General features: G+C 41.3%; 2 protein-coding genes across 2 annotated transcripts; both read left to right on the forward strand.

The window, feature by feature from the left end:
* Positions 1-2,824: 2,824 nt before the first annotated feature.
* Positions 2,825-13,286, forward strand: apool (apolipoprotein O-like). Its single transcript, XM_044127550.1, has 11 exons — positions 2,825-2,936; positions 5,432-5,530; positions 5,613-5,738; positions 6,584-6,638; positions 7,624-7,722; positions 9,083-9,174; positions 9,285-9,395; positions 10,493-10,814; positions 10,908-11,051; positions 11,184-11,318; positions 12,756-13,286. The coding sequence occupies exons 1-11, from the start codon at positions 2,856-2,858 to the stop codon at positions 12,842-12,844; spliced, it is 1,353 nt and encodes a 450-aa protein (XP_043983485.1). The 5' UTR covers positions 2,825-2,855; the 3' UTR covers positions 12,845-13,286.
* A 7,730-nt stretch (positions 13,287-21,016) lies between these two features.
* agtr2 (angiotensin II receptor, type 2) lies at positions 21,017-25,081 on the forward strand. The gene is made up of 2 exons (XM_044127551.1): positions 21,017-21,291; positions 21,899-25,081. Exon 2 carries the CDS (start codon positions 21,966-21,968, stop codon positions 23,199-23,201), a length of 1,236 nt encoding a protein of 411 aa, XP_043983486.1. The 5' UTR covers positions 21,017-21,291; positions 21,899-21,965; the 3' UTR covers positions 23,202-25,081.
* The last annotated feature ends 849 nt before the right edge of the window (positions 25,082-25,930 follow it).

Genomic DNA, 25,930 nt, shown 5'->3' on the forward strand with positions numbered 1-25,930 from the left:
ATTGACTGTAATGTCAAACACAGCATAGGAAGGTTCATGGGGTGCTACTACTTTTACGAGACACTTCAAAAAACGTTTTTAGGTTTCTGTCTCTAGAGAGTTTAGTGCAGTTACCTATGAATCCCTGTGAGGAAGTGGCTGATGCTGACTGGTGACGGACTACCACATTGGAATGGTCTGTACCAATCGCTTCATCTGCAACATCAGGCCAAGGACTCAATGGTGCCCCCTAGTGTCCAAGACTCTGAACAATGTGTAGCATCCAGCACTAACTACCGTGTTGTCCTGATCTTCGTTTTTTTTTTTTTTTTTTTTTTTTTTTTTCTGTCGATCTTGAGTGGATTATTTTTCGTCACGTAACACTGAAGTGAAATATCCAACGCATCCGCAGCTCGTGTTTTCCAACGGTTAATTTCAAGAGTGCCACAAAGAAACTTAACGATGCAAGCACTTTCCCTGTGCCTCCCAAAATCCTCTCTTTGACAGCAAAGGTCTCTCACCACACCAGTGTTGCTCGCGCGCACACACACGCACACGCACGCACACAGTTCCACGCTCTTCTATTTGTGGTACGAAGTCGTCTCTCTCCAGCTCAAACTGTAGACGTACTGTAGATGAAGGAGTTTTGAGAGCGTTTGGTTGTACACACTGACTGTGTTACCCCTCCCGGATTCTTTTAATGTATTTATTTTTGTTTTGTGCGTGTGTGTGTGTGTGAGTGTGTGTAGACCTGCAGAAACAGGCTGAAAAGGGAGATTCCACTGTGTGTTCTTTCAGGGGTGTACACCTCATGGTACATTGCACAGGTGTGTAAGATGTAAGTTGCACTGCGACATTGAAAAAAAAAAAGGAACATATTGCTCTTTTTCAAGGATAATATTAGCTTACTGTTATTCTGTACATTCAACTGACTAAAGATATTAAAAAGAAAGAAAAATGACATTTATTCTTCCTAAAGTAGCCTTTTTTGATTTCATATATATGAAAGTACATAAATATATATAAATATAAATAAATATATATATACATATATATATATTAATGAAAATACAGATTGTAAACCTAAGTTGTTAAACTTTGACTTCAATAAACTGAATCCTCTGCACTATGAGCTGCTGTTTCCTTCTGTGTCTGATGTATTGGCAGTGTTCTTGTAAAGCGCGTATGCGGGTGTCAACCTCAAAAATGGGAAAATTGCATAAATATTCCAGTCCAAATGTGACACTTGTGCATCATAGGTTCATGATGCTCTGAGATGTATCGTATTTTAGCCACTTATTTTTGTTGTTATTATTGATGATTGTGGCTTCCAACTAATAAAAGCAAATGTATAAAACGAACACAAAAGATGACCCATATAGAATGAGGCAGTATGGGAAACATTTATTCAGTGCACTTTCTTTTTTTTTTGTCTTTGGTGGGGCTCCTTTGGCATGAATTACTGTATCGATCCAGCATAGCATGGAGGCAATCCGCCATTATTGGCTCAGGTATTTCTTCTTCTTGATAATAATACCTTGTAGATTCTCTATTGGGTTTTTGGTTTGGTAAGTTTCCTGGCCAATGAAAAATAGTGACATCACAGTCATTAAAGCAGGTGTTGGTACTTTTGGCAGTGCAGGAAGGTGCCGAGTGCTTCTGTATGTGTGTATAAGGGACTAACCTGCGTTCAGATGGTTGAAAGAGGAGGCTAACGTTTATTTATGCTGCTTATTTTATATCATATTTAAGCTTTCTTTTAAAACGGACTGGCACTTAAGTACAGATACATCCAGAGATTGATGTTGGTATAAGACAGGTAAAAAAAAAAAAAAAAAAAAGGTAACTGTAGTCTTCTTGAAGAGACATGTTGCATGGCAGTAAAATGGCCAGAAGGCCCAGAAGTGCAGATTCACAGTCATTGGCACTGCAGGTTGATAACTTTGAAGCAGCATCCAATCATAAAGGTACAATGTCACACAAAAATAATAATAATAATAATAATAATAATAATCCATACTGGGGAGTTAACTCTGCTGGGAAATGAAATCCGCATGTCTGTAAAGTTTTTCAGCAGAGGAAATTACCACCACCGACTGGAAAGTTCCTACTGGGACTCAAGCAGGTTTGTTGTTTGTTCCTCTCCACGTTTTCTCCAAACTCTGCCACCACAATTTGTAAACACCAAACAGCTTTTCATAAAAAATACAAGTCTTGTGACCAATGAGCAAAAGCGCAGTCCATTTCTCCTTCGCCCAGGCAGACAGATGCTGTCTGGGATTCAGCGGTAGCTTAAGCATGAGGAATTTGACAGTTGTTGCGTTATGCCATAGATATTATGAGATTTACTTCAGAATTATTTTAATGATGCCTTTTATCATCGTTGTTTATACATATTTCTTTTATTTATTTATTTATTTTTTTTGCCAAGCTTTTTCCTTCCAAACATTAATATGTTTGGATACTGAACAGCCGGCTGCCAGTAAAAGTAATAAGGATTTATTATGGTTTACCCATTTTGAGGAGAATTTTGACACCAGTCTTCCTTGTGTATTTATGGACAATAACCTTAATGATATTTATCTTGACACCATATTCAGATTTTCTGAGAAATCGAAGTTTTGAGTTTCTTCGCTATTGTCTAAAATAATCAAAATTAACGTAAATAGTGCCTGAAACATCACTCTGTCTAAAGAATATACGTAATATGTGTCTATTGAATTGAATTAATGAAATAATTTAACTTTACAGTGATACTCGACGGCACTGCGATGCCGCGACGTCAGTAAACGTGCCTAGAAATAATTACTCGGTTGTAAAAGAAAAAGCCCTCAAGATCTCCCTCCCAAGCTGCAGGTGCAGCCTCTGTCCAGTAGATGGCGGGAGCTGACCGTTTCAAAGCAGCGACGGTTTCAATTGGACGAAGAAGAGGGAGGATCGCTGTCATGGCGGCCAAGGTGAACGTTTAACGTGATTTATTTGGATGTTTTTCATGGTTTAACCGTGTATTTTCAATGAATGCATGCGTCGTGTGCTATAGTAGTCCTGCATTGAGCTTTAAAGTAGCTATTTATGTGACTGTCACTTTACATCCGTTGGTGCTGGACTGTAACTCCCGATGCTAACTCAGCCTCGCTGTATAAGTCAGTTTAAGCGGATGATATTCCTACATTAGATCCCTTTCAGACACCCGTGACGGCTGCCAGAGCTTCATATTTGTTCCTGCGACTTTATATCTCCTTTTACGTACATGCGGTAACATTAGGAATACCTTTTTAGCCGCCTGCCTGGCTAAAAAGAAACAAAAAAAGCAAACGATTGTTTACATTTCTTTTTTTTAATGCCGTCACTGTGTGACGTCATAGCTTTTACCAACAGAAATGATTTACTGTTTACAGTTCTTAAGTTAGCTTTAATTCTAATAAAAGGATACATAAACCAAAGTAAGATACAGGTTGCGTACATACTGTCTATATAAGACACTATGTAGTTTAATCTGCGATTTTGCTTATACTAAGGGAGTCCTTAAACATAACCTTTGAGCATTTCCGTTTTCAGCAAACAGAATTCTTAAGAAACGCTGGATTTAATTATTTTTTCAAACATAATTAAACACTTATGTATATATATATTTAAATAATCTAATTAGATAAAGCCTCTAATTGATTTTTAAGCTAGAAATGTTTGATTTCTTGTTTGGAAGTCAAAACCAAGATTTTTGACAATTATATTCTTATAAGCTGCTGTTACATAAATGAGTCATACACATGTATACAGGTGTGCTCCCACAGGTAAATCCCCTCGCCATGATAAAACCATGACTACTCTTACGTATTTACACAACTCTAAATTTAGGTATCATATTTAACCAAGGTTTAGTAGATTTAAAACAGAGTTGTTATATTAGGAAGGCTTGTCAGAATGTCATATTTTTGCTGGACGAAGGTTTTGAGATAAACAATAATATTGTTATTTTGAGATTCTTTTCAAGAAATGGCATAACAATGCAATCACATTCTGTCGAAGATCAATAAACTTTCATTTCAAATGAACATTTAACACACATTAAATACAAGAAATAAAATAAAACAACCCAAACAGCAAATATAGTGGATGCTGAAGTCTCCGTAAACAAAACTGCACTTCAATAAAGGTGCTAGTTGGAACCAAAGCACCGGACTGAAACCTTTTGTCACACCCGAGACACAAGAAAAACCAATCGCACAAATGGAAATCATTGAGCTTGTAACGCGATTAATTGATGTATTTTTGTTTTGCGACAGGCTTTGGCAGCTATGTTCTCATCTGGGTTTCCACATAGTCTGACATTTTCTCTGACGTCTCATCGAAAAGATTTCTAACGGCTGGAACGGCACGACAGGCGATTGTGACCGTTTTGAAAATGTAACTCTTGAAAACCTTTGTATGCCTGGACACGGGCTTATTGTTGATTCAGAGGCCCATATTCTAATGCCAACGTGTTCCCAAAAATACTCTCTCTCGAGTCTTTAATTTTGCACTTCAAAAACAAAACATTAAATACAATCTTCAGAAGAGAAAGCAGATAAAGAAGAGAGCCTGTAATATTCTTTGGTTTCCAAAACACCGTCACGCTTACCTGAGATTATCATCCACGATGAAACCTCATCTTCTACACCTTGCAACACCTGTGAATCATCTGTCCTATCAGAGAGAATCTGACTTTCGCAAAAAAAAATTTTTCTCTTTTTATTGTGTCGGAAGCGTTAGACAGCAGAAATAAAAACACGGCAGATCGATGAAGAAGAGCAACCAGCGAACCGCGGCTGACCTAGAAAACACCCACAAGGGGGAAACTGGCCTGCAGAACAAGGGATGTGAGGCAGATCAAAGTTTGCAGTTTATCTTGATGTTCTCTTCTTTGCACAAAGAGAGGCGTTTCCATGGTAAAATCTTAAAGTTCAAAGTGTGGCGTTTAGTCATTTTTATATATAGCTTCTTTTTTTTTTTTTTTAAACGATTCATTCAGAATCTCAAAGAACGCTCATCAGGTTTCGCGTACAAAAATACGACGACAACGTGGGACGGTTCTGGGAGACGTCGTTTCATTATGAACATTCAACTGAACCTTTGAGGATATTGTAAAATGTGCTGTTGTGAAACAACATTAGACTAAAGAAATAGTGTCTAATTGTGCAATTTGTTCATATCTGAGTTGGATTGACTCCAGCTGAGCATGTGCAGAGTGCAGTTGGCTTCTGATTGGAGAAAGTGTTTGTGCCCCTCTGTCTCAGCAGCCCCCCGGTTCCCCCTCCCCCCTCCTCCCCACCGTCTTCCTTTTCCACTCAGCCATCACAGCAGTCGCTCATCTTTCAGTGATAACAGCAACTGCTGCCGCATTAAGCCTCAAAGTGCTGCATTTACAAAAAAAAAAAGAAGAAAAATGTAAAATTTTTTCCCCCCTCCTCTCCAGGTGGTGATGGTGGCCGTCCCCACGGTGCTGGGAATCGCCTCCATCCGCGTGTACACGGTGAAGGAAGCTCCCGCGGACGGGCTGGTTTCTCCAGACAGGGTACGGCCGGCTGTCCCGCAGCGTCACCATGAGGCCGTGTGTCGCTCGCTGTGTTCTGTCTCAACTCGCCATGTCTCTCCAGCTGAACATCTACGCCCCGCTGCTCGGCGCTGACCCGCCTACGGTCGTTCCAGAACGTCCAGGACTTGTGGAGAGAGGGCTAACGACGACCAGAGAGAGCGTTTTGCCCGCCGTCCGAGCTGTGAAGGTAGCTTTGCTCTTTCTTGCTGTATAACGTAGAATATAGCAGGAAACATCCAGGCATACAGTGTTGATGTGGAGAAAGAGTGAAGATTGAGCAAGTGAGCAGAGTTTGTTGGTGGACCTGCAGAACTCTCAAAAAGTTAAGAGTTCAACTGTTTGACTCCAAATTTAGAGCTGAACTTCTTTTGGAAAAAAAAAAAGAATCCAATTCTTCTTCCCTAACAGTTGGATTCTTCCATTATAAAGATGAAAATGGCCAACAATAATGACACTTTTGAATGAAAAGTCGCTTTAAAAGTCCATTAAAAGCCAACTTTGCATTGAAGTGTCATTATTTACCAAATAATGCAAAGTTGGCACTTTTAATGGACTTTTTAAAGCAACTTTGCATTAAAAGTGTCACTATTTACCTCCTGACACTTCATGACAACAGTCATAAACATTCATAAAGACTCCTTCATGTTCATAGCAGGTGTTAAATGATAGTGACATATTAGTCTTATGCACACTGAAGGCTTCGTGTCTTGCACCTGCAGCCTTTGCACCTTCTCTTGATGTGATTTTTTTATTTTTATTTCTGTTCCTCTTGCTCGCGGTTAGCGCTCCATCCCACGAAGCTGCAAGTGCTAAGTGCGGGTATGACGTTTGCAGAACGCAGCAGGAGTTTGACAGGAAATAGTGCTGTTCATGGCTGTTGTTGTGTTAACAGCGGGGAGATTTGACAGTTTGATTCTGTGAAAGAGCTGAACAAAAAGAAAGAAAAAAAAAACCCCGACACTGATTGGTATCTGTCTGTTTCAATTCCGTGTTCTTGATGACCTTTTTATAGTGTTTTATTTCTCCGTACAGGATGCCTGTGTCTCTGTAACACGGGGTGGTGTTAATCTTTACCATGCAGGAGAGGGTAAGTTAACAGAAGTCACAGAATCGTTCAATGACACTCTTACTGGAGTCAATTTTAACAAATCATCTCAGCGTTTGGTTGTGTGTTGGTGGTTGTTCCAGTTTGGTGAGCAAAGCAGGATTTTTGAGTCTCACTGCAAATTAGGTTTGCTGGCAAAATCCAAAATTGTTGAAACAAAACCGTTTTCTCATCTATTCCTCATCATAACACAGTCTCCTTTATGAGTGTGTATATTAAAGATTTTCAATGGTGGCATCGAAACATGGACTGGTGCTTTATTACCTGGTTAAAATGTGGCTAAGGCAAGAGAAATGTCCAAAACATTTAGAGAAGAGATGGCAGCCATGCTGGAAACGACAAGAAGGAAGGAAAACCCCCGAATCTTAAATTCTTAAAAATAAAAATAAAAATCAAGGTCATAAAATGTCTTAAATTCTTTTATTTTTTTTTAATTTGGGCTGTCAGACATTAGTCACAGGTCTTGGGAAGATTATTTCATCTCATAGATGGCAGTTTTGTTTTTTTCTTTCTTCTTGTGGGACTTTTCTGTCAGGCAAAAGTTTGAGTCACATCCACACATCTCCATTGTGTTCTCTGTGACTCGAGGTGCTTGCGGCTACCGCTACCTAGCTGCTGATAAATCCTTCCTAGCTAGGGGATTTTTTATTTTTTTTTCAGTCTATGCCCAAGTGGCCGTCACAGTCACCTGCAGGCGTTCGCTGACATTCCTGAAGTGAATCATAACAAGAGTGGAGCTTCTCTGAGTAATGACGATGCTGGTCATGAAGGGGTTAACGACAGCAGATGTTTAAAGCTGCAATTTATGCTAGATTTGCAGAAACCAGCTGAAATATTAGCTATATTTTGTGTGTTCAGCTGCATTCAATCAACAAAACTGTTTTTGTTTTTTTGCTGCTGCTAGTTGAGTTTATGAGTTAATGCATCTTTTTTTAAACTGTCTCTGTTTATGTCTCCTGATTTCTAGATGTATATTACTACTTGATAGACCCTCCTCCAGGTTTTCTGCCCAGGTTTGGAACCGTCACCATGGCCGGCCTGCTGGGCATGTTCTTGGCGAGAAAAGGTGACGTAGTTTCCCGTTTCCGCACCGCCAGTTATTTTCGAAATGGTAGAAAACGGTTATGCGGGTTTCCTGGTCCGAGTTCCTGCAACGACTTGAAAAGCTTCTTTTTTTCCCCCAAAAGTCGCCATTCGTTTTCCATCTAGAACTGTTGAAGACAGAAGAAGTATTAAAGTAAGATACGAAGTAGGGTACAGGTGATCGACAACAAGAGGCAGTGATCGGCGATCACCAATCGTACACTTTTTCATGGAAATCGGCCGATCGGCACACCTCTAACACTAACTGCCTCGATTTGATTGCTAAAATAAAATTTAAGTACGCCTCTGAACCAGAATGTTCCAGGTCCAGATCCAAAATACTAAAAGTTTCGAATAATTTTTCTACCGACAATCTTAAATATTTCAGCCTTTTATCTGGCAGGCTGATAAAACCTTCCTTCCCTCCATCCCTCTTTTCCTTCTCTTCCCTCCTTCCAGCATTTATTGATTTTATTTCTCCTTTTTAGATTAAAAAATCTAAAACAAAAAGTTAGATCTAAAAGTCTAGACATGGCTTTAGTTCATCTGTGTCGCTAGCATCTAGAGGGCCTCGTAAAAACTTACAGTGGACCCGATTTGGCCTCCGGGCCTCGGGTTTTGACACACGTGGTTCAGATTGAAGCCTATTCGGCCTAGTCAAAGACCATAACTAAATCTGAGTAAGTGGGAATCTGTGGGCAAGACTTTGGGGAAAATATTTCTCAAGGGACGCAAAGAACTGGGAACAATTTCAGACCACAGGGGAGCTGACTAGAAATGCACACCGCACCTTTCAGATTTCTGTCTGCAAAGAGAAAATTTAGACCAGAAGCCCTTATTTTATGGCTTTTATTTTTTGTCCTTTAATGCCATTTATCATGTTCCAGTTGTTCAGCCGGTGTTTTGGCTGCCCAGCCTGATTTCACACCTTGATTTGAAGCAGATTTGGAAACAGTGACTCTTCCTGATCAGGACGCGGTCCTCTCCTGATCATGCGCCTGTCGTGTCTCTGCTTTAGTTTTCACCAAACGTTTGTGATTTATTTTCTTTTTTTTAAAAGTTTGTCTTTCCCCATCATTTCTCCCTGAACATCGTTGCGTCAATACGAGTCGTTTAAACCAGAACTAAGTTTCCATCCTTGAAAAGGTCTCCAGCACGCGGGCTGGTTTCAGACAGGATGTGAGGAAGGAAGGGCTGGTTAAAAACAACCTCTTTGAAATGATCCCTGCCCTGTCGAACAGAGTGTGTGCGAGACGTTTTCTGTCGAAACCGGCAGGAAGCGGAACCGACCCGATCGCCTCTTGTTTGTCACGATAAAAAATAAAAAAATAAAACCTTTCCAGGCTCCCGTTTCAAGAGGTTAGCGGTTCCGTTGGGTCTGATGAGCGCCGGGGCGTCGCTGTGCTACCCAGTCCAAGCCGTGTCTGTGCTCAAGGTAGCATTTGTTTTTGTCTATGTTTATATATATATATTTATATTTGTGACTATTGGGATTTGGGAGTCATTTTCAGATGTAATGCCTCTGCTTTCCCACGCTCCCTGAAGGTGACGGGACAGAAGGTGTACGCCGCAGGGCAGTGGAGCAGCGCCGCCGCGTCGTCTCTGCTCGCCGCCAGGGAACCTGTCGCCAAAGAGGCCGCCGCGCCGCAACCGCAGGTTAGAAACGGAGAGTGGATTTAAATGAGTGGTAGATTTGGTGTGACTCCACCAGAATCTCTGGTCCAGCCTTTAAAGGGACGACTTGCTTCCCGCTGGCCGGGTTCCCTCCTTCATGTGCTGGACAAAAATGCCCGGTGTGTCATCGCCACGATGCGGCTCAGATTCCATCTCCTGGACTTGCACTTTGACCTTTTTACAGATTATTGGTCATTTTGAGGGAATCTGGTCTTTGTGCTTAAACCGCAAAGTTATTTTCTGCTCTAAAATGTGTTTTAAAACGATGACTTACTGTTTATTATCTAATGTTTAATAAGTAAAGCGTTTTTTTTTTTGGGATGTCTTCTTGCATAAATCATGAAGCTGCTGCATTTTTGATCAGGTTGGATATTTAGGATTTATTTCAAGTGGTTCTTAAAAACAGGCAACGAGATTCTATTAAACAGTGTCACTGCTTTTAAATTGTTTTCTGTTGTTTCACACTTGTGCGTGTGTATTAATTAGTTTTATTTTGTAACCAGGTTGGTGTGTATTGCAGACTTCTGCCCAGGTCCCTCTTGAAAATGAGATCCAGATCTCAACGGGGTTCACCTGCTTAAATAAAGGAAATAAATAAAAAAACAGTTTCAAAACAATTAAACGTATATAAATTCAAAGTCACACAAGTTAATGTAGTCTTTATTACGCTGTAGTTATGTGAACTTAGAGTTATTGTAATGAAAGACATTATGAACATCCCTGTTCATCCTCTTCATGAGGTTCTTATTCAACCACAGAATGTTTTCAGTCAGAGGTTTAGTCAGAGGTGCAGTAACACAGACCACTAGAGGATTCTTCCTGCCCACATCTAAAACTTTTTCACGATGCGTTCAGTGGAAATTGAACATTAAAGAGTCTAAATTGGATCTTCACTGTTGGGCCGGTGGAGATTTCATCAAACGCACACTCTGTTGGCCAAAATATCCAGCCTGATCAAATCATTATTATGTTGCGGAGTCTCCTGTTGACCTTTAACCCCACCACAAAGCACAAACATGAATCTGTACTGCTGTTGTTTTACGGTGTGAACTCTTCGTGTTCTCCTGCTCTCTCTCCAGCCTCGTTCAGAAGCCGATCCAGAGTCGACTCTGCGTGACGATGAGGCCTCGGCCGACCTTTCCACACCCGACCTCTCCACACCCGACCTTTCCACACCCGACCTCTCCACACCCGACCTCTCCACACCCGACCTCTCCACACCCGACCTTTCCACACCCGACCTCTCCACACCCGACCTCTCCACACCCAACCTCTTGGCTGAAAGCGTCGCCGTTTCGGAGGCAGAAGTGGAATCGGCCGAGTTCGCTCCCATTTCTGAGGAGCCGGTCGTCACTGAAGAGCCGCCGGTGGCTCTTACAGGAACACCTCCAGCAGAGATCGGCACGGCGATTATTCCTCCGTCTCCTGCTGTCTGTCTCCGTCGGTTTGTTACGCCCTCCTGGCAACTGTGATGTTTTTCTCTCTCTCGTCCAGGTTGGTCAGCACATTCGGAGCCAGTGCAAACAGAGCCGTCTCGTCCCGCCTCAGACGAAAACCGAGCCTCGGACGATGTTTCCCTTGACCTGACGCCAGCGGACGCCGTCCAGGACGAGCCGGCTGAAGGAAACCTGCCATCAGGTCAGGAGAAACCTCGTCTCTGAAGACGACTCGCTCATTTCACACAATCAAAGTTTTCTACTTTTAGGTTCTTGGGTCTGTGCATTACAGAAAGAACTGTTCATTTTGTTCGACTCTCGCGTTCCTGTGCAGCTTCCGCTCTCGAATCAGCTGCTGAGTTTGAGCCGGCGGAGGAGCAGCAGTCGCTTCCTGCTGCGGAGGAGACGCCAACCTCAACCCCCGCCACGGCGCCGGCGCCTCAGCAGCCTGCAGAGGGAAGCAGAGAAGGTAGATTCAACTCCACTGATTGGGATCTGGGGCAGAAATGACGTCAAACAGGCTGGGAAAAAAAAAAAAATTGGGGTTTTTAAAACTTTCAAATTTTTTTTTCATTACAGCGACAATATTTAGTGTTTTTAGGAGGATTTTATGTCGTAGTAAAACACAAAGTGATTGTGCAGTGAAAGAAAAGCACACTAACTTTTAATAAAGAAAAGAAATATATGAAAATCTAAAAGATGTTTGGGTTTGTACTGAGGATCGAGAACATTTCTGACCATAACTTTTTCAAGGCTTTTCACAAGTTTTCATCTGGACTTTGACTGGGACATCCTAACCCAGTGGTGCCCAAAGTGGGCCCTGGAGGGCCCCGGCATCCTGCATGTTTTAGTTCTCTCCCCGGTTTAACGTAGCTGGATCCAATGATGGCTCATCAGAAGAACATTGACATGCTGAAAAGGTTGTTGGTACCAGGGAGAAAACTAAACCATGCAGGACGCCGGACCTCCAGGACCCACATTGGGGATCCCTGATTTAAGCACATAGGCTTCAGTCTAAGCATTAGATTTGATCAGATTGTGTAGAATAAAAAAAATTTAAACATGTTCAGTTCAATTCAGGTTCATTTAATCAAGAACAGAACAGAAAACAAAGTTGGATGATAAAAACAAAGCAACCGTTGTTTTTGTTTGAAGGTTTTCTGATTCGAACCGTTTTCAAACGACTGCACAGTCGGAACAAGGATCTCTAACGTCTGCTGGTTTTCGTTTTCTTGTTTTTCTTAAATAAACAGTGATCCTGCAGACAGATTTTCCCACCTGAGCCGTGGGTTTCTGCATCTCCCCCAGAGTCGGTTCCCGCTCGACAACCCCGCGACCGTTTGTGTCGAGATGCTTCGTTATTGCACGACGAGAAACTGTGTAGAAGTTCAAAGGTCACCTTTGCGAGGCGCTGCCATTTCCTTTCTAAGAATGAGCTCGGCCGTTTTCACTACAGAAAGCGAGGCGCTCTTTTCTCTGACGCTTGCTTTGACGGTAATAAACAGTCTAAATCGTTCCTCATTAAGGGATTTAACCCCATTAATGCACTTAATAGAAAACCTTTAGGTTTGCTGACGCATCCATTATTCTGCGTAGGCATCATTCTGCTGGTGAGGCCACACAATTCAGAAGAAAATCTCATTCTGTTACCAAAACCAGTTTTTTCCACTTGCTTCTACTCATGCATCGTAGTCACTGACGCAGCGATCAACACCCGGCTGTATTTTCTCAAGCTCACACGGTGAGAGATAAGCCTGCAGGATGCTGCGGCTTGGCTCTTCTATGTTTAGCTCTTCTCAGAATGTTCACTGACTTCGCTCCGTGGCGTTTCTCTGTGCGCCTGTGACTGAGATTTCCCGTCGTTTCCCATGTGTTCTCCTCTCTCTCTCTCTCTGTGTCCCTGCAGAGGGCTCTGGTTTCCAGCCGGACCCGGCTCTCATGGACTTCGGCCAGTCCAGCCCCGAAGACGAAGACCTGTACAGCACACGCAGCTGAGACGGGCCGGCCCCGTGGCCCCGCGGCCCCGGAGCACCTCGACAGATTCACCGTCAGACGTTTCCATTCTCATAGTTTTCTTTTTTTGTTGTTGTTGTTCTTCTTTTCTCTGCCCACGTTTCCGCAGAACACGTCCGAATAAGTTGGCACCGGCGCTGCATTGTGATGAATTTCGGTACACAAACGCAGAGAAACCTGGAAAAAAAAAAAAAAAAAAAATCCCCACCCACAATTACATTGGAAACAGTTTCTGTTTAAATGTGCAGGAGTTTTCCAACCATCAATTATGCAAAGTGCCGTTTATTTATTGTGATCAGCCCATTTTTGTTCATTTAAATCTTCCTCTCAGACGATGAAGACTACGAGGAGGACTTGTGCTGCTGCTTCACACTGTTAGATGGGTGGTAAAGGAACTCGGAATAAATCTTTATTTTTGTGTGAACTCGTGTTGTTGGATTGTGTCCTGTTTTAATTGCACTGCAAAACATGAATGTATTTCTATGAATTTAACTGATTTTTTTTTACCCACAATAATTTGTGCTCAAAATTGCACTGGATTAGTCTTTTTTTTGTTTTTTTTTTTTAAAGATATCTTTTACATTTTCTGAGCATTCAGAGGCCAGAAAAAGACCCTGGAAAAACCTTAAATGTATTTTGATCATTTTCTTTTCTCCCTTCGTGGCTTTAATCTCGACCAGATGATTGGAAAAGAGACAAAGTTCAACTAAATAGTTTTGCATTTTATTTGGGTAATTAAATACGAATATATTTCCCATGAATCCTACATATATTGAGCTTTGCAAAGGTGTTTGTACTTTTTGGAGTTTTTAAGACATAATTTTTCCATGTATGTTATTGGGATTTAATGTGATAAACCAACAATTATAGTGAATTTCGAAGGACGCACTCCCTGAAAATAAAGTAAAAAAAAATAAAAAAATCCCATAGTCCATAAATTTGATTACGACGGTTTAAAGTGTAAGAGTAACCTACTTTAATATACTCAGCATATTAAATTATCAAAATGAGCAGGAGCTGTTCCTCCTCCAGCAGCCATTAGTCTACAGGCTAAATATTACTCAGAACAAGCGTGACCCGAACCAGTCAGTCTTTTTTTTATAAAGGACACATCTCGTCTACTCTGAAACATGGCGGCGGCAGCATCATGGTGTGGGGACGCTTTTCTTTACCAGGTCAGAGTTGATGGGAAGAGGGATGGAGCAAAACACAAATCCATCCTGGAAGAAACCCATTTTGGAGGCTGCAGCCGTTTTTAGACTGGGGTCAAAGTTCATCTTTCAGCAGCTCAGCAAATGTAAACATACATTTGCTGAGCTATTATTGTTTATCTATCGCTGCATATTTCTGCTCTGGAATGGGCCAGTGACTCAGCTGAACATTGTAGCAGAAGACAAATCCATAAATATTGGAAAACACGTGTGCATCATATTTGTCCAGATTCTTATTTGTAAGAAATAAACAAAAGCCATTTATCCAGTTTGTTCCACTTCACTGTTATACACTCCTTTGTGGATGTATCATCTGTCACATAAGATTTATGGTTGTAAAGGTGAAAAAGTTTAATTTGTTTTAGTTAACTAAAGCCAGAGATTTGGCACCGGTTAAATCTCCTTAGCAGATTTTATTGTTAAAATGATTTTCCTCTAAACATATTCAGCTAATCTTTCTCCTGATGATTATCCTCATTTGCCCTTTTATCCTCGTTTCATGTCTACTGAGAGGTTAAGGGCGTTGCTATGGCTGCTATGCTAACATTAGTAGCCATTATGCTAACACTGGCAAAGTTGGATGTCATATTGCTTAACCATAAAATGGCTGTTCACATATTGCTACATTTGCCATGTACTCATTAGTTGGAGCAACCCAGAGAGTGACTCATATGAATGAAATGTTGGTGATTAAACCACAATTTAACCCTCAAATTTCCTAAACAGTCCAATGTCCAAAATGAAAAAGGCTTTACAGACCATTAAATTACCACTTACACTGCATGGAAAACTAATGTTCTCGTTGGGAACAAGCGGGAATGTTCTGTGTCCCTTTGTTAAATTTTAGCACCACCTGTTTATAATTCCAGTGAACATCCAGTACAGAGGGAACATGGTGTCCAACTCTTTATAGCCCCTTTATTCCTCCTTAGAGGAACCAGTACTGTACTACTGGACCTCATAAACTCTCCACAGGTCCGTCCAGCGCCATGACCCTTAGAACTCTGTGTGTATATGACTGTACGTGAGGGTAAATCACAAAAAAACCATTAAGATTTAGTGGTTGCATTGGTAGCACACCCGTGGGAGAAACACTTTCTGTGGCAGCAGAGACAGGGGGGTAAAGGATTTGTTGGCCCGCATAATTGTGGTTGATTTTGTGTTTTTTTTTTCCTTCTTCGGATAAGCAGTACCAAATGTTCTAATTAAGGATGGGTTTCAACAGAAACAGCTGAGTAACATTGCTAAAACCACATAAAATATAATGCCTCTTTTTAAAACAAAAATCAGAAGGGAACGCTAGAAAGAGAAATGTGTTCCTCTCACATCACGTCATGAAGAACATAGATCATGTTACAATAAACTGTGGCCTCAATGTCAAAAGGTCTCACGGCCCCCATCCCAGCATGTGACACTAACTTTAGCCGCTTCTCAGTAATGAGGCTAAATTTAGCTAACATGTGAATCCAGCATCTTCTTAGCATCTTCTCCTAAATAAACTAAAGTTAGCTAACGTGAAGCTTCACATATTAAAGTTAGCTAACAAGTGTAGCTAATTTTAGCCTCTCTTCACTAAAGAAGCTAAGTTAGCTAACATATGAAGCCAGCTTTTTCTCACTAAAGCAGCTAAGGTTACTTTAGCCTCTTTTCACTAAAAAAGCTAAATTAGCTAACAAGGGAAGCTAACTTTAGCTTCTTTTCACTAAAGAAGCTAAGTTAGTTAACATATGAAGCCAACTTTAGTGTCTTCTCACTAGAGAAAGTAAAGTTCGCTTAATGGCTAACAAGACAAGCCTACTTTAGTTCTTTCTCATTAAAGCAGCTAAGGTTAGCTAGCACGTGTAGCCAACTTTATTGTCTTCTCATTAGAAAATATATAGTTAGCCAACATGTGAAGCCAACTTTAGTGTTTTCTCACTAGAGAAAGTAAAGTTAGTGAACTTTACTTTCTCTAGTGAGAAGACATTAAGGTTGGCTTCAAATGCTAGCTAACATGTGAAGCCCACTTCAATGTCTTCTCACTAAATTAAAGTTAGCTAACATGTGAAGACAACTTTAGCAGCTTCTCACTAAAGAAACAAAGTTAGCTAACATGTGAAGCCAACCTCAGCGTAAACCCCCCCAAAAGCTTAAGCTATCTAGTATTTGAAGCTACCTTTAGCCCGTTTTATCTAATGAAGCTAAAGTTAGCCAACATGTGAAGATAACTTTAGCCTCTTCTCACCTCTCTCAAGGGTCCTGTCCGTTCGTTAAGGCGTCCCACAAACACAATATTCTCAGAGCTAACATTAAAACCAGGCTCTGCCATGTGTTTTGTAAAAATATTTTTCACCAGAAGAGAGGAAGCGTGGGGGTGGTGCAACTCTGACCTCTCGACCTTCGACCCCAAGAGCCGAATTTTCCATGCAGGACTTTAGGAGGGTTTCAGTTAGAGCTGATTATCTTCTCAGGGACCCCCACAACCAAATAAACACACTGCGCATTTATCAGCCACAAACATAAACACAGCAGTCATGCAAGCCAACTAAGGGTGTTTGTTAATATAGTATATGATTGTTTAGGAACATGTTCCTCTCATTTGAACTGGTTAAATGAATGAACACAGTTCACTCCTCTTCTTCCCATGCATGGTCAGCGCCTTGCAAACAAAAAAAAGTCACAACCGTGTAATTTTTCTTCTATTTTGACACATTTGAGTCAAACTTTCACGTATTTTGAATTAGATTTTATGCGACAAACCAACAGATAAGAGTATGGCTGTGAGTAATTCAATGTAAAGCCGAAAATCCAAAGTTTGTTTGAAAACCTTAGTAAACAAACGGCTTCAAATATCCAGGAACACAAGAGGCATTAGAGAAACTAAATATCTTTCACAGTGTGAAACACGGTGGTGGCAGGATCATGCTTTGTCCAGCAGGGACAAAGAAGCTGGGCAGAGTTGACGGGAAGATGCATTGGAGCCTTTTGCAGGGGAAACAGGAAGAAAACCTGCTGGAGGTAAAAGCACATTACTTTTATAAAATGGCCCAGTCAAAGCCAAGATCTAAATCCAATTAAAAGTAGTTTTTTACATATATATACATAAACTGCAAAACCACAAAATCATCCCAAGTAATTTTGTTCTGGTTTCTAGTGCAAATTTGTTAGTACACTTGAAACAAGACATCTTTTCCCATATTATAAATTAAAATAATCTGCCTATGGAGTCACAACGGTTTCATCAATATTAAGAAATTATTGATGTAAAACAAGCTCCTATAACTTACTGAAAAGTCACGTGCAAGTTAGTCTTGTCTTATTTCAAGTGTACTAAGATATTTGCGCTATAAACTAAACTAAATGACTTGGTATGATTTCGTGTTTTCGCAGCGTATTCCCAACCCTTTCTGGCCAGTTTGCAAGAATCAGCAAATATTTCAGCGTCTAAATATTCTGGAGACAGGCGGCTAAAAACACGGCGCTACGAAAGTATTCCTTTTGAATCTAAATACGACGGTTCACAATAATCCGCTACTACTTTGTGGTTCACAGGCTGGAAACAGTAATCATCCTTCCGCCATTACTCTAAAATAAATGCTTCTGGTATATCAGCCTTTAACTTGCCTCAACAACTATAATTGTCTCACGTTTCCTGTGTGAGCCCACAGGAAGTAGCAACCTTTGATGAGCGATGGGCATAAATTAAAGAAACGCGTGACTATTTTAATCCAGAAACTGTGAAAAAATAATTAGCAGGGGTCTGGATGTCCAGTGGGGCCTCGGTGGGGGCAACAGGAAGGGTTGATGCTCTCTGCTCTGTTGCCCTTTGTATCTGCAGCCTGCGCAGGCTCTCCCTGTCCCTACATCCATGTGTTCGGGTCAACAGGCAAACGCACATAAACACTCTCTCCCACACACGATCCGACTTGTAAATCTCTCAGGCTTGTAATTTGCCCTTCTTGAAATCAGCTGCAGGCGTGTGTTGCATGACTTCCAACAGCACAGGAAGCTGCCGCGCGCTCTGCAGGCCGGTTTAATTGATCCGACTGCCGGCTGCAGGCAGGGAAGCTGCCACTCAAGATGCTGCCACGGGTTCGGAGGAGTCGCCGTGAAATGAAATGTGCGAAGAGTGCGTAGGTGTTTGACAAAGATTATATTATTTCTTGACAACTCGTTAGTAGTTGTGGAAGTGAAGTGTGGAAAAAAACCCCCTGTGTTTTCTTACGCTGTACTGTGTTTATTATCCTGTTGGTGTCTTGATTTACTGTACGGTGGTACGTATTGATCTTCATTCACAAATGGGTTTCATACTTGCCTATTTGCCACAGCAAAGCAGAGACCTGCAGCCAATTGCAAAGAGATATTATTTTTCAAAAATTAAATGCTCCTCTCAGAAAACAAGACTGCCTTTTGTATGCTGGGTTTTTTTCTAGAGTTACTTTTAAATATATGGAGCAACAGGATATTGAGTTGGATTTTGAATAAATAAAATCAAATACTATTTAAAACAAGAGGTGAAGTCTCAACAGGTCTGTTGGATCTCAATTAGAAAACTTATATAAAGATTAAATTTACAGTATTATGTATTTTCCAGGCACAAAGTGTCTAATCAAGTAGCTATGGTATCCTCAGTTGTCATAAAAAATGCTAAATATAAATATATATATCCGATCAAAACCTTGAAATCAAGGTCTTGATTTCAAGGCTTCAAGGCAAGTCGATGCCTTGAAATTGGGCCTCTGTCTCTTTAAGAAGCTTCTGCTCTTTCAAGCACTCTGCCTTCAGCGTGTCACATCGCCTAATAACTTTAGAACCTACAAAAAATTTTGATATAATAATAATAATACACGTGTATCATAATAGTATATATAAAGTAAATATATTTTTAATTAAACATAATTTTATACATAATTTAAACAAAAAAATATTTTGAATTACTGAGCCCAAACCAGATGTCCAAAGGGTTAGCAATTTGGGACTTACTGATACTTTTCAAAATAAAAGCTTTACTTTGACGAGTATCTCACAGATTAGATTTAGAAACTGGAAGTTTCACAGAACTACTGAAACAAAACTCGTCAACAGTTTGTATGATATTTCATTCTAGTTGCATACTAATTATAATAATTTGTTGATTGTTGATAACATAGAAAGTCCTCTATGAACATAATCTGACTAATTAACGGAAAAATGTTATACTGGTCTCTTAAAATGAAGCCTGAAGATTCATTTGTTTCTTTTGCCCCATTTAATCCCTATAGGTTGTGGAACTAAACCAGTGAAAACAATGGGATTATACTGGCCTTTGAAAAAAAAAAAAACCCAAAAGAACTCTTCAAAATAAAACTCTTCCAAATGTCTAACAACCCTGAAACAATCACATCACCAAAAAGGGAGAAGATAGCCCACGAAATGTCTCTTGATTAGATTATTTTTGAAATACTCCTTAAAAGAGCAATGTTGATCTACGTTGGGTCACTGCTAAGCACCACGTCGACATTTAGACCACAGTTTTAGGCAGAACCGTCCCGGAGGAAAGCTCTACTGCATCATGAATCTCTCTGCTTGGTGCTCTGTGCTGCAAAGCTGAGAGTTCTGAGGTTATCTGTACAAGTATGCAAAGAGAATGTGGGGTCTGCTGCAGACAGACAGCATAACAATCAGGCCTGAGTGTTTTTCCATTCAGGTAATAAGAAGTTTCTATCTCCAGAAACTGGATCTTTCACATGACAGAGAGACACTGTAGGGCACGGTCATACTTGGGTTTTCTCTTTTTTTGCCTTATTAGTCTGTAATCTGTTATTTCTGTTGGCCTGCAATCCACCATGGCATTCTGTTTTTAGTTGCTGCATGTCACGACCAAAAACTTTTGGCCTCTGCCAGTCTCTGTGTTTATGTTTGCCTGTATGCATGAGCTCCGATTAGTCTGAAGTGAAACATTTGAATGCGACATTAAGTGAAATCAGGGGTTAACGGGAAACGGATGTTGTTTTTGCATATTTTAGTGAGATCACTTTCTTTACAAGCGTGTTAGAGCAACTGAGCATACCCAGCATGCCAGTGGGGAAAAAACATGGTTTTATTGAGTTGTTTTTTTTGGTTCGGAGAGCATAACATTTCAATTCGAAGAGCTCCGCAACGCGCAGCGCATTCCTGATTTCTCACGTCCTTGCCGTCAGAATTGCATGACGTCCATCTTTCACCCTCACTGTCAACTTTCCCACGGCTGCTGGCGTAGGAACGTCGCGTTCCCGGTAGACTCTCGGTGGGTCACGTTGCACATGTACGACACATTTGATCACGCGACTTCAATGAATGCACATCAGGGTGAGATTAAGCACACCCCACGTGTGTGTGCCAGGAGGGGAGCGTGATCGCGCTTGTTGATCAAAGGAGGTGCGATGCAATCAGTCTCGGGGCTGTGGATGCATCCCTCATCAACTTTCACCAGAAGCTTTAATGAAAACCCACTGGAGGGAGTCTCCGCTTTTGCTTCCCTTTGCCTTCTCATCTTCTCGTCCACTCCCTGCAGTTCCAGAGTGTCCTCCTCCTCATTCATCTCCCAGGCTGCGCCTCCCTGCCTTCTCCCTCTTGTCCCAGTAGCTGGCTTGACTTCCGCTGAGACAGAGTAAATATTTCTCATGGCTTATCTGACCACTGGCAGACAGAAAGCCACAGAGCATGTGAGGCTCTTCTAATTAAACCAGTCGCCTGCGTTTGATCAGGTCTGGTTGTCCTGACAGGTACGGTTGGGCCTTTAGATTTGACACCACAAAATGCCCACCTGCAACTACTCAGAGCTCGTGTGTCTGCGTCCAATGTTTCAGCTATTAAACCAATGCACATCTTGACTTGATTTTCCTACGTTTGGCTTGTTCTGACTGAGGCTCCAGGAAGGGGGAGGCAGAGGATAAAGAGGGAAACATTATAAAGCAAAGAGAGCGACTTTTCTTCTCCGCAATGACTGAGGTGTGACGTGCAGCAACTTCCCTGTTGTGCAATCGTCAAGAGGCTCTCGGGGGGCTATAAGACCCCCATCCTCATCTGGTTTCCCAGAGCCTCAGATCTGCTCCCTCTGCTCACGCCCAGACTGACGGAGAGGCACAATACGGTCCAGCGCACTCGGCTGGGCGCAATTCTGTTAGAGGGGTCGAGCAACATTTGTCAAGATATGGACATTAGCCAAAAGAAGCACTGAAAAGCTCTTGGCTTTTTCTGCTGGATACTCGGTCATTTCAGGTAACACATTGTTTGTTTTACCAGGACGGAAACGATAAGATCCTTTGCCAAGTTTTATCTGATTTCAGAGCTGGCATTGGAAAATCTTTAGTATCATATCTCTATCATTTATTCAGCTGTCTTATCATAATTACCAGTTAAATTTTCATTAGAAAAAGTACTTTTCCTAAAGTAATTTCTTTTTCTTTTTTGTAAATTGTAATGGCTCCTTTTAAACTCTTCATTAATTATTAGTTTCACCCCTTGTGTTTTCCACTTTAATAGTTTTGGTTTCTGGGATTGTTATTATTTCTGTAAACCTATTAAATCATAAATTAAGCTGTCTCTTTTTCATTTGAAGTCGTGAATGTTTGATGAATTCAGTCATTAACACAATAAAGCTGTTTCGTAGCAACCCAATAGGCAGCCAGATTAATACAACCTTTTCCAAGATACTTTATAACGGTTTAACTTCAAGCATTGTGTAATGAATTCCTTCTGTAATTCGTTATCAAACGGGACAGCTAATAAACCATGGCGCCAACTAAAGATTACAGTGTAGGAAAACATAGCCGTCCGTAAAAGGCAGCCGTGGTCTGAAAACTCTCCTGCTTTGTGTTATTTCCAGCTGACCTTGGAAATCTGAAAGAAGTTGAAGTCAAGTCTTTAGACACAGGGGAACATCTAGTTCCATAATGGCAAACTCAAGTGGCCTCTTCTTTTCCAACTCCACATCCTCCCTGTTTCCAGCAACAGAGGACTACGTGAACACCTCGTCAGTTCCTTCGGCTCACCACTGCCAAGACTGGTCTCCAGTGTCCATGACAACAGTGATCCCCACCATCTACAGCGTCATCTGTGTGCTGGGTATACTGGGCAACGCCTTGGCGGTGTATGTGTTGGCTCGTGGCAATGCCTTGACGAGATCGGTGGCGAACACTTTCATGCTGAACCTGTGCGTCTCCGACCTGCTGTTCCTGCTGACTCTTCCACTGTGGGCCACCTACTACTCCTGGGGCTACAGCTGGCCCTTTGGACTAGTGGCCTGCAAAATCTGCGGTGCTCTCCTTAACCTCAACCTCTACGCGTCTATCTTCTTCATCACGTGCATGAGCGTAGACCGTTACCTGGCCATCGTGCATCCTCTCCTCTCGCAGAGGTCACGGGATTACGAGCGAGCCCGGATCGTCTGCATCCTGGTATGGGTCCTGGCATTTGCTTGCTCTTCCCCGCACTTGGCTTTCAGAGAGATCTATCACCTTAAAGAGTTGGACGTAGTGGCTTGTGTGGTTTTTTATCCAGATGACACCTGGTTTCTGACCCTAGGCTGGATGAAGATCATTCTGGCATTCCTGCTGCCACTGTTTGGCATCTCCTGTTGCTACTGGGCCATTGGGAAACATTTGTTGGCCTACAGAGGATCAGCAAGAATGCAAAATTCACTACCTCCTCAAGCGGGCCATTGTAAATCAGAACGTCTGCCGACTCCTACTGTGTACCCAAACTCATACACGACTGGACCAATGATGGCCCGCGGGGTAGAGAGGATTTTGTGGACAGTGGCTGCTGTGGTCATGGCTTTCTTCATCTGCTGGTTCCCCTTTCATTGTGTGACCTTCTTGGACCTTTTGAGTAAAAATGGATGGCTGGACAGTTGCTGGGTAACCTGGACCACCACCAACCTGACCCCACTCACTCTTTGCCTAGGCTTCTCCAACTCCGCCATCAATCCTGTGCTCTACTGCTTCGTCGGGAACCATTTCCGTGGTCGCCTTGGGGGTCTCTGCAAAGACCTGTGTGCTGGTTTGGAGGCCCGTGGGGATCAGCACAGCCAGAAACGAGGTTCTTTCAGCACCAGGCTGAGCTCCGTCTCCAGGAAACTCAGTGACCTTAAGGACCTGGCGATTGTGGATACCTCAGGTACCGTGTAACAGACTTTCCCCATCCAGCACATTCCAAAATATTAATATGATCCAAAACTGCCAGGCTTGGTTTATGATGGTTTATAATACATAATATTTCATATTACATGTTTTTGAAAAAAGTACAATAGTACATACCAAAAATAAATGGCTAATAATGCTCAGAAGATGAAGTGGAACATAAAAGTAAAATTGTAAAAAATTTAAAACTAATGAAAAATGACCAAAAAAGAGAACAAGTGAAGAAATAAGCATGTTGAACTTCAACATTCACTTTTGTCTTAACTGTGCTGACAGTGCATAAAAATAAAATAAGCATTTTCAGAATGGTTTGAAACATCTTCATGATTGATAAATTTGCCCAACAAATTCTCTGTATTATTCTGTCATACAGGCTAAGCTAGATCTAGGATCTCCAGAGGAGTCTCTGTCCTGCAACTTTTAGATGTGCCTCTGCTGCACCAACGATAAGAATAACTAATGGAGAACTGGTCTACTGGTGACAAGGTGAGGTATATTTCATTTCAGGGTTTTATATATTCTAACAAAGAAGACAAGTAGTACTTAAATTTAGCTTTAGCAGTGATGTCTAGCTGGGATAGAAACAAACATTTCAGTCACATTTCCCTGATAAAATGATGGTTTTCAGACTGAAAGGAGTGAAGTTGAAAATTCTCCCCTCGTTTCATCGTTCAACTGAAAAACAAGCAAATCTATTAGGAAAAAAAAAAGAAACTAAAAGTTATACATGTGTGCACTAAACTAAACTAATTCTTTGTCGAAACATTTTAGATCCCGGTTTCTTTTGAAGAACCACAAACCTCTCACAATTTGAAGTCATATTTGGTCACTCTATCCAAACCTATCAGGTCACAGAACAAATTAGTTTTATTTTTTTTATGTTTATTGTTGAACTAGTTGTTATTTCTTCCACCCTGACAAACACTTCAGCTCCACATGAAGAGATGTTTGGGATCATTCAGCGATGTGATGAGCTGTTTTGGACATTTTGTAATCCTGGCCCCAGATATCCAGTTGTGCTCCTTCAAGTTGTCCCACACAAAGTTTAGACAGATCTAAATGCCTTGTGTCTTCCAATATTTGGCCAAACATCTCGAGAATACATCAGACCGTGCAACATAACCAGTGCTTGTTATGAATTTGATGCAACACCACCAGCATTACTGTTAGCATGATCCTCTTCCCTCTTCCAGAGGCTTTAGATTTGGGCTCCAAATCCATTTAGGAGCTCTGAACTTTATGTCTGGATCACCAGATCCTCTTTAGTAACTGATGGCCCGTGTGAACTTCAGCAGATTATTGATTCTGTTTTACTATTTAAAAAGAAGACGTATTAGATTAAGGGAGTGCACATTCATGTAGCCACGTTATTACAGCTTTAGTTAATTTATGGAAAAAAATAAATAAATAAAAAGAACATGTCGCACTTAAAACAGAAAGGAGTTTTCAAATGTTTTTGTCACGGGGTCAGTTTTAAAAGCCTGGCGTTTTAACACGGGTGTGTCCACTTTTCAAACAGAGCTGTGTTGATGTAACTGCTGTGTTTCGTGCTTTCTGAAATTTTTCCTCTGTTTCGTAACCACATTTTCACACCACATAGTAAAGTAAAAATGTGAATCAGTGGTTGCTGTAGAAACAGTTTCTATGTGTCTGTACATATGCTAAAATCACAACGAGATGCTGCTACATTATACACGTACGCCAACATTAACCTGGCAATCCAATACATCTTGCAGTGTTGTTTTTTGTTTTGTTTTCGGAGGAGGGGTTGGTGGGGACAAAAAACTTGTTTATTCACGGCAAATATATCATTGTATTGCTTCTTATGGACAGTTTATTCAGCAAATAAAGAGAACAAGTCAATGGAACTTTTTTGTGGTTAATTATAGCACTTACATGGATTTTTAACTTGTGGTTGAGAGTTTCTACCAGACAGACACTCAGGTTCAATTTCCCTCTCTTCCCAGAGTGCTCCACTTGGTTTCACCATCTATAATATTGTAATCTCATACCAGTGCCACGGTGATGGGTTCCTGCCGAGCCTCTTTTGTCTGTCGAGTGCCATTTGTGTCCCCATTTCAGATGAACCGTGACCTGGACTCTGTAAGGTGATGACAGAAACAGTAACATAAATAATAAAACAATAAATTAGCAAAACTGTTTTTTTTTAAATTATTATTATTATTACTTTTATCTAAAAATCGGCTCAATGACAAACATTAATTGCTGCCGGTTTTCAAGAAACGGTTGTGTGGGACTTTCACGTTCCGTCCACTGGGTGGTGCTAAGATGCTGCAGAAGCGATGGGCGAGATGGAAGAGTCGGGCCGCGGAGACGGGGGCCCCCAACTCCCACCGCTCATGATCTTCCTGAGGCAGTGAGAAGAAGCCTCTGACACAGACCATGATTCATGTGGACCACAGCTTTGAATCAGTACAAACGCGTCGACTTTAACAGGCAAGGCCAAAAAGAAAACCAGCAGCCCCAGTGAACATCAAAAGATAGAAAAGAAATAAATAAAAAAAACTCAATAAGGGATTTTTTTTTTTTTGTCTTCTGAATCACTTGATGGTATGAAGGGCTTTCTGTAATAGTTTCGATCACCACTGACAGCCGAAATAGTAAACTGTGAATATTATTTTTAAAAGCAACTTTGCTGCGAGCGTAGGACAAAATATCGACACGTCAGCAAACGGCAGACTCCCAATTTAACACAG

This window comes from Gambusia affinis, linkage group LG09 (assembly GCF_019740435.1).
Source record: "Gambusia affinis linkage group LG09, SWU_Gaff_1.0, whole genome shotgun sequence".
In the NCBI taxonomy this organism is placed as follows: Eukaryota; Metazoa; Chordata; class Actinopteri; order Cyprinodontiformes; family Poeciliidae; genus Gambusia; species Gambusia affinis.

Excerpts from the sequence above, each read along its gene's own strand:
- apool (XM_044127550.1), top strand. The coding sequence starts at position 2,856 with ATGGCGGGAGCTGACCGTTTCAAAGCAGCGACGGTTTCAATTGGACGA. Across the intron at positions 9,175-9,284 it reads AAGCCGTGTCTGTGCTCAAG|GTGACGGGACAGAAGGTGTA; the intron begins GTAGCATTTGTT and ends CGCTCCCTGAAG. Across the intron at positions 10,815-10,907 it reads AACACCTCCAGCAGAGATCG|GTTGGTCAGCACATTCGGAG; the intron begins GCACGGCGATTA and ends TCTCTCGTCCAG.
- agtr2 (XM_044127551.1), top strand. The coding sequence starts at position 21,966 with ATGGCAAACTCAAGTGGCCTCTTCTTTTCCAACTCCACATCCTCCCTG.